Here is an 8906-nt window from a genome sequence, read left to right as displayed (position 1 = left end):
TTCCTTTATTTTCCCCTTCATATCAACTGCTTTGTTAGAGGATCCATCTGCATTTGTGTGTCCTTTTATGATTTTGTTGTGTATGAGGGCAGGAGGAGGCGGGTATGAGTTATAATGTGGCGGGATTATAAGGCCGGGGGTGTGAGATATGAGGGAGGGGGGGAGGTGAGGGAGGAGAGGCTGCGACCCTCACAATAGGTGCCTCCATCCCTCACACCCCATCACCTCACAATACATCGTTTACACCATGTTACTCTTTATTGGCTGCTGACTCCACCACCCACGGCTGCCATCACGGCTGCCATCATGGCTGCCACCACGGCTGCCACCACGGCTGCCATCATGGCTGCCACCACGACTGCCACCATGGCTGCCATCATGGCTGCCACCATGGCTGCCACCACGGCTGCCACCATGGCTGCCACCACGACTGCCACCATGGCTGCCACCACGACTGCCACCATGGCTGCCACCATGGCTGCCACCACGGCTGCCACCATGGCTGCCACCACGACTGCCACCATGGCTGCCATCATGGCTGCCATCATGGCTGCCACCACGGCTGCCACCACGGCTGCCATCATGGCTGCCAGCACGGCTGCCACCACGGCTGCCACCACGGCTGCCACCACGGCTGCCATCATGGCTGCCACCACGGCTGCCACCACGGCTGCCACCACGACTGATGCCGTTGCTCAGAGTTTAAACAATTGCTGTGTGGTGTATGACTGAGCACAGGTGTGTGACTGAGCACTGGTGTGTAACTGAACACTGGTGTGTGACTGAGCACTGGTGTGTGACTGAACACTGGTGTGTGACTGAACACTGGTGTGTGACTGAACACTGGTGTGTGACTGAACACTGGTGTGTGACTGAACACTGGTGTGTGACTGAACACTGGTGTGTGACTGAACACTGGTGTGTGACTGAACACTGGTGTGTGACTGAACACTGGTGTGTGACTGAACACTGGTGTGTGACTGAACACTGGCGTGTGACTGAACACTGGTGTATAACTGAGCACTGGTGTGTGACTGAGCACTGGTGTGTAACTGAGCACTGGTGTATAACTGAACACTGGTGTGTGCCCTAATGTGTGTTCTCTCACAGGTGGTGGTGTAGACGTGGGCCCCAGCACACCACAGGGGGAGGACTAGTGTTGGTGATGATGGCGGTGGTGGAGACGATGGCCCTCCACCCACCACCCCCGGAGCTTCCACCAGGTGGGTCAATAGTGTCTTCTCCCCCCCCCCCTCACCTCTCCCTCCCTCAGTTAACATGTCTAGGGAGGCAGGAGATACTGACCAGCAGCCGGCCACCAGCCCCGCTGGGAGGGTCACCACTTCAGCCTCTGGGATCACCACACATGGTCTCCACTTTTTTTTTTTTTTTTTTTTTTAGTTACTAGCTGTACCTGGCCACGCGTTGCTGTGGCTCAGCAACCTTTCCCTGTCGCCCAGTCCTCCCTACCATTCCCCACTCCCCCGTCCCCTCGTCCTCAAAACCATTCCTCACTCCCCTATCCCCTCACCCTCCCCACAATTCTCCCCTTCCCTGTCCCTTTGTCCTCCCCCACCATCCCCTCGTCCTCCTAACCATTCCAGACTTCACCATCCCCTCGTCCTCCCCCATCTCCCACATCCTCCCTACAATTCCCCCTCCCATTACCCCTTGTCCTCCCCATCATCTCCCACTCCCGTCCTCCCCATCATCTCCCACTCCCGTCCTCCCCATCATCTCCCACTCCCGTCCTCCCCATCATCTCCCACTCCCGTCCTCCCCACCATTCCCCACTCCCTCGTCCGATACATTCCCAAATAATCTGATGGTTCCCTCAGAAAATTGGGAACATCAAATGATCTGATGTTCCATCATTGAAATAAGAAAACAGTTAAGAATCGAAATGGAAAAACAATGGAAAAATAAAAAATAAACTATAATAAATAAAACTAAACTATGGTAAACAACACAGCTCAATTCCAACACAATGTCACACAAAATAATTAAATCAAAATGAAAAAAAATCGAAATCTACGAAAATTCAATTTATCAATGCAATCTGAAACACTGAAGTGAAATCATAACATATTTAGTATAGCGTGTGTGTTGCTATTATGTGCAACAGATGGCGCCGTTTAAAAAAAAAAAAGCATGATTTTATGTCACACGTGTGACATCCTGTTATGGCCAATTTGGGCCAGTAACCAGGTTCTTGCTATTATAACCTCTACTTCAACATGGGCCAGTCCACACACACCGTATCGTCCCAATGTGTCAATACTTGAGGGCTTGAGCCACACGCTGACAGGGGTCTAAAACAATCACATACAGGAGTAGCTAACACCCTGGCAGAAGTCTCTAGCAGCTCGCTGGCAGAACTTCTCAACAGACGCACCACTGTCGTCACGTAACTCTTCCTGACCAATCCCGGGTATGACGGCCCATCCAACACTGTATAAACCAGCAGCTAACACACTGCTATGACCGACGGCGGCCACTTTGTCCTCTCACAGGACCAAATCAAGAGTTCTTGACTGCCCAAGGTGAACTGCCCTCTTCGACGCAATCGCCTCCTTACATCACCTCTGTGAACATAAAACGTCATTAGCTAGACAGACAGTATACTGGGTGACCCTAGGATAACATCCTTCCACCGGGGAACTGACATTGTAAATTGTAGCCACAACCTAGATGGCGTTGATGTCGATACGTCACCCACCAGAGGTCATGATACGCCACCCACCACAGGTCATGATACGCCACCCACCACAGGTCATGATACGTCACCCACCAGAGGTCATGATACGCCACCCACCAGAGGTCATGATACGTCACCCACCAGACGTCATCATCATCGACCTCCTCTTCTAACTGAGGCAGGAAATGGGAGCCTTTCACCAATACCCGCCACCGCCAACAGATGGCGTTATCTGCCACCACCAACAGATGGCGTTATCTGCCACCGCCAACAGATGGCGTTATCTGCCACCGCCAACAGATGGCGTTATCTGCCACCACCAACAGATGGCGTTATCTGCCACCACCAACAGATGGCGTTATCTGCCACCACCAACAGATGGCGTTATCTGCCACCACCAATAGATGGCGTTATCTGCCACCACCAACAGATGGCGTTATCTGCCACCACCAACAGATGGCGTTATCTGCCACCTCCAACAGATGGCGTTATCTGCCACCACCAACAGATGGCGTTATCTGCCACCTCCAACAGATGGCGTTATCTGCCACCACCAACAGATGGCGTTATCTGCCACCACCAACAGATGGCGTTATCTACCACCACCAACAGATGGCGTTATCTGCCACCACCAACAGATGGCGTAATCTGCCACCACCAACAGATGGCGTTATCTGCCACCACCAACAGATGGCGTTATCTACCACCACCAACAGATGGCGTTATCTGCCACCACCAACAGATGGCGTTATCTGCCACCACCAACAGATGGCGTTATCTGCCACCACTAACAGATGGCGTTATCTGCCACCACTAACAGATGGCGTTATCTGCCACCACCAACAGATGGCGTTATCTGCCACCACCAACAGATGGCGTTATCTGCCACCACCAATAGATGGCGTTATCTGCCACCACCAACAGATGGCGTTATCTGCCACCACTAACAGATGGCGTTATCTGCCACCACTAACAGATGGCGTTATCTGCCACCACCAACAGATGGCGTTATCTGCCACCACTAACAGATGGCGTTATCTGCCACCACTAACAGATGGCGTTATCTGCCACCACCAACAGATGGCGTTATCTGCCACCACCAACAGATGGCGTTATCTGCCACCACCAACAGATGGCGTTATCTGCCACCACCAACAGATGGCGTTATCTACCACCACCAACAGATGGCGTTATCTGCCACCACCAACAGATGGCGTTATCTGCCACCACCAACAGATGGCGTTATCTGCCACCACTAACAGATGGCGTTATCTGCCACCACTAACAGATGGCGTTATCTGCCACCACCAACAGATGGCGTTATCTGCCACCACCAACAGATGGCGTTATCTGCCACCACCAATAGATGGCGTTATCTGCCACCACCAACAGATGGCGTTATCTGCCACCACTAACAGATGGCGTTATCTGCCACCACTAACAGATGGCGTTATCTGCCACCACCAACAGATGGCGTTATCTGCCACCACTAACAGATGGCGTTATCTGCCACCACTAACAGATGGCGTTATCTGCCACCACCAACAGATGGCGTTATCTGCCACCACCAACAGATGGCGTTATCTGCCACCACCAACAGATGGCGTTATCTGCCACCACCAACAGATGGCGTTATCTGCCACCACCAACAGATGGCGTTATCTGCCACCTCCAACAGATGGCGTTATCTGCCACCACCAACAGATGGCGCTATCTGCCACCACCAACAGATGGCGTTATCTGCCACCACCAACAGATGGCGCTATCTGCCACCTCCAACAGATGGCATTATCTGCCACCACCAACAGATGGCGTTATCTGTCACCACCAACAGATGGCATTATCTGCCACCACCAACAGATGGCATTATCTGCCACCACCAACAGATGGCGTTATCTGTCACCAACAGATGGCGTTATCTGCCACCACCAACAGATGGCGTTATCTGCCACCACCAACAGATGGCGTTATCTGCCACCACCAACAGATGGCGTTATCTGCCACCACCAACAGATGGCGTTATCTGCCACCACCAACAGATGGCGTTATCTGCCACCACCAACAGATGGCGTTATCTGCCACCACCAACAGATGGCATTATCTGCCACCACCAACAGATGGTGTTATCTGCGTAGCACCCAATACTGAGGAGTTGGAGTGCAGACCCATAGATGGCGCTGAAATCGCCACACCATACTCCAGCGACGGTGTCAATACCGTAACACATCTATATGGTAGGTATATAAAACAAACGCGCGTATTTGAATGGAACGTTGTGTCAAAATTTCAAAGCCATCGGCGATGAACTTCCGGTGATTTCAGCGTGTGTTGCTCTTACGTTCAACAGATGGCGCTCTTTATAAAAAACATGTTTTTTCCTGTCACAGGTGAGGCATGTATATAGTAGGTATTCGAATGCAACGTTGTGGAAAAATGTCAAAGCAATCGGTAAAGTGGTTTTGAAGACTTCCTTCACATGAACAACACATGAAAAACACAGTTGTCCAAAAAAAAACATGTTTTTTCTCCGTTACAGAAGAGACATGTATATAATATGTATATAATATGTATATAAAACTCCGCTCGGATGCGAATGAAACGTTGTGTGAAAATTTGAAAGCAATTTGTGAAGAACTTTTTGGGATTAGCGAATTTTAACAAACAAGCGTTTACCTTTTATTTATGTAGAGGTGACATATTGTACAAGGTGGAGGTGGAGCCATCTGTGAGCCAGGTGGCATGGAGAGGCTGGTGGAGCCATCTGTGAGCCAGGTGGCATGGAGAGGCTGGTGGAGCCATCTGTGAGCCAGGTGGCATGGAGAGGCTGGTGGAGCCATCTGTGAGCCAGGTGGCATGGAGAGGCTGGTGGAGCCATCTGTGAGCCAGGTGGCATGGAGAGCTGGTGGAGCCATCTGTGAGCCAGGTGGCATGGAGGCTGGTGCAGTAGTGTGGTGCAGGCTGGTGCAGTAGTGTGGTGCAGGCTGGTGCAGTAGTGTGGTGCAGGCTGGTGCAGTAGTGTGGTGCAGGCTGGTGCAGTAGTGTGGTGCAGGCTGGGCAGTAGTGTGGTGCAGGCTGGGCAGTAGTGTGGTGCAGGCTGGTGCAGTAGTGTGGTGCAGGCTGGGCAGTAGTGTGGTGCAGGCTGGTGCAGTAGTGTGGTGCAGGCTGGGGCAGTAGTGTGGTGCAGGCTGGTGCAGTAGTGTGGTGCAGGCTGGTGCAGTAGTGTGGTGCAGGCTGGGCAGTAGTGTGGTGCAGGCTGGTGCAGTAGTGTGGTGCAGGCTGGTGCAGTAGTGTGGTGCAGGCTGGTGCAGTAGTGTGGTGCAGGCTGGTGCAGTAGTGTGGTGCAGGCTGGGGCAGTAGTGTGGTGCAGGCTGGGGCAGTAGTGTGGTGCAGGCTGGCAGTAGTGTGGTGCAGGCTGGGGCAGTAGTGTGGTGCAGGCTGGTGCAGTAGTGTGGTGCAGGCTGGGGCAGTAGTGTGGTGCAGGCTGGGGCAGTAGTGTGGTGCAGGCTGGGGCAGTAGTGTGGTGCAGGCTGGTGCAGTAGTGTGGTGCAGGCTGGTGCAGTAGTGTGGTGCAGGCTGGCAGTAGTGTGGTGCAGGCTGGCAGTAGTGTGGTGCAGGCTGGGGCAGTAGTGTGGTGCAGGCTGGGGCAGTAGTGTGGTGCAGGCTGGGACAGTAGTGTGGTGCAGGCTGGGGCAGTAGTGTGGTGCAGGCTGGTGCAGTAGTGTGGTGCAGGCTGGGGCAGTAGTGTGGTGCAGGCTGGGCAGTAGTGTGGTGCAGGCTGGGCAGTAGTGTGGTGCAGGCTGGTGCAGTAGTGTGGTGCAGGCTGGTGCAGTAGTGTGGTGCAGGCTGGTGCAGTAGTGTGGTGCAGGCTGGTGCAGTAGTGTGGTGCAGGCTGGGGCAGTAGTGTGGTGCAGGCTGGGGCAGTAGTGTGGTGCAGGCTGGACAGTAGTGTGGTGCAGGCTGGGGCAGTAGTGTGGTGCAGGCTGGTGCAGTAGTGTGGTGCAGGCTGGGGCAGTAGTGTGGTGCAGGCTGGGCAGTAGTGTGGTGCAGGCTGGGGCAGTAGTGTGGTGCAGGCTGGTTGCATTAGTGTGGTGCAGGCTGGTGCAGTAGTGTGGTGCAGGCTGGTGCAGTAGTGTGGTGCAGGCTGTGCAGTAGTGTGGTGCAGGCTGGGGCAGTAGTGTGGTGCAGGCTGGGGCAGTAGTGTGGTGCAGGCTGGGACAGTAGTGTGGTGCAGGCTGGGGCAGTAGTGTGGTGCAGGACTGGTGCAGTAGTGTGGTGCAGGCTGGGGCAGTAGTGTGGTGCAGGCTGGGACGTAGTGTGTGCAGGCTGGGGCAGTAGTGTGGTGCAGGCTGGTGCAGTAGTGTGGTGCAGGCTGGTGCAGTAGTGTGGTGCAGGCTGGTGCAGTAGTGTGGTGCAGGCTGGTGCAGTAGTGTGGTGCAGGCTGGGCAGTAGTTTGGTGCAGGCTGGGGCCGTAGTGTGTGCAGGCTGGGGCAGTAGTGTGGTGCAGGCTGGGACAGTAGTGTGGTGCAGGCTGGGGCAGTAGTGTGGTGCAGGCTGGTGCAGTAGTGTGGTGCAGGCTGGGGCAGTAGTGTGGTGCAGGCTGGTGCAGTAGTGTGGTGCAGGCTGGTGCAGTAGGGGTGCAGCTGGTGCAGTAGTGGTGCAGGCTGGTGCAGTAGTGTGGTGCAGGCTGGTGCAGTAGTGTGGTGCAGGCTGGGCAGTAGTGTGGTGCAGCTGTGCAGTAGTGTGGTGCAGGCTGGAGCCAGTACTGTGGTGCAGGCTGGGGCAGTAGTGTGGTGCAGGCTGGGACAGTAGTGTGGTGCAGGCTGGTGCAGTAGTGTGGTGCAGGCTGGGGCAGTAGTGTGGTGCAGGCTGGTGCAGTAGTGTGGTGCAGGCTGGGGACAGTAGTGTGGTGCACGGCTGGGACAGTAGTGTGGTGCAGGCTGGTGCAGTAGTGTGTGCAGGCTGGTGCAGTAGTGTGGTGCAGGGCTGGTGCAGTAGTGTGGTGCAGGCTGGTGCAGTAGTGTGGTGCAGGCTGGTGCAGTAGTGTGGTGCAGGCTGGGGCAGTAGTGTGGTGCAGGCTGGTGCAGTAGTGTGGTGCAGGCTGGGACAGTAGTGTGGTGCAGGCTGGGACAGTAGTGTGGTGCAGGCTGGTGCAGTAGTGTCGTGCAGGCTGGTGCAGTAGTGTGGTGCAGGCTGGTGCAGTAGTGTGGTGCAGGCTGGTGCAGTAGTGTGGTGCAGGCTGGGGCAGTAGTGTGGTGCAGGCTGGTGCAGTAGTGTGGTGCAGGCTGGGGCAGTAGTGTGGTGCAGGCTGGGGCAGTAGTGTGGTGCAGGCTGGTGCAGTAGTGTGGTGCAGGCTGGGACAGTAGTGTGGTGCAGGCTGGGACAGTAGTGTGGTGCAGGCTGGTGCAGTAGTGTGGTGCAGGCTGGTGCAGTAGTGTGGTGCAGGCTGGTGCAGTAGTGTGGTGCAGGCTGGGGCAGTAGTGTGGTGCAGGCTGGGGCAGTAGTGTGGTGCAGGCTGGTGCAGTAGTGTGGTGCAGGCTGGTGCAGTAGTGTGGTGCAGGCTGGTGCAGTAGTGTGGTGCAGGCTGGGGCAGTAGTGTGGTGCAGGCTGGTGCAGTAAGTGTGGTGCAGGCTGGTGCAGTAGTGTGGTGCAGGCTGGGCCAGTAGTGTCGTGCAGGCTGGAGCAGTACTGTGGTGCAGGCTGGGGCAGTAGTGTGGTGCAGGCTGGGACAGTAGTGTGGTGCAGGCTGGGCCAGTAGTGTCGTGCAGGCTGGAGCAGTACTGTGGTGCAGGCTGGGGCAGTAGTGTGGTGCAGGCTGGGACAGTAGTGTGGTGCAGGCTGGGCCAGTAGTGTCGTGCAGGCTGGGCCAGTAGTGTCGTGCAGGCTGGAGCAGTACTGTGGTGCAGGCTGGGACAGTAGTGTGGTGCAGGGTGGGACAGTAGTGTGGTGCAGGCTGGGACAGTAGTGTGGTGCAGGCTGGGACAGTAATGTGGTGCAGGCTGGGACAGTAGTGTGGTGCAGGCTGGGGCAGTAGTGTGGTGCAGGCTGGTGCAGTACTGTGGTGCAGGCTGGGCAGTACTGTGGTGCAGGCTGGGACAGTAGTGTGGTGCAGGCTGGGACAGTAGTGTGGTGCAGGCTGGGCCAGTAGTGTCGTGCAGGCTGGAGCAGTACTGTGGTGCAGGCTGGACAGTAGTGTGGTGCAGGCTGGGAC

The 8906-nt window shown here is 55.5% G+C and overlaps 2 protein-coding genes across 2 annotated transcripts in view; both read left to right on the top strand.

The window, feature by feature from the left end:
* Positions 1-306: 306 nt before the first annotated feature.
* On the top strand, positions 307-732 carry LOC138350204 (spore coat protein SP96-like). Its single transcript, XM_069300552.1, has one exon. The coding sequence runs from the start codon at positions 307-309 to the stop codon at positions 730-732; it is 426 nt and encodes a 141-aa protein (XP_069156653.1).
* A 383-nt stretch (positions 733-1115) lies between these two features.
* The window catches only part of LOC123745203 (serine/arginine repetitive matrix protein 2), a 213202-nt gene continuing 205411 nt past the window's right edge, over positions 1116-8906 (top strand). The window contains 1 exon segment of the mRNA XM_069300861.1: positions 1116-1223. Within this exon segment, the coding sequence (XP_069156962.1) occupies positions 1166-1223 (58 nt within the window). The 5' untranslated portion in view covers positions 1116-1165.

This window comes from Procambarus clarkii, chromosome 44 (assembly GCF_040958095.1).
Source record: "Procambarus clarkii isolate CNS0578487 chromosome 44, FALCON_Pclarkii_2.0, whole genome shotgun sequence".
In the NCBI taxonomy this organism is placed as follows: Eukaryota; Metazoa; Arthropoda; class Malacostraca; order Decapoda; family Cambaridae; genus Procambarus; species Procambarus clarkii.
Note: the sequence above shows the minus strand (reverse complement) of the source record. Positions and strands in the feature narration are given on the sequence as shown.

What these genes read in the sequence shown, in the direction of transcription:
- LOC138350204 (XM_069300552.1), top strand. Translation starts at nt 307, where the DNA reads ATGGCTGCCACCACGGCTGCCACCACGGCTGCCATCATGGCTGCCACC.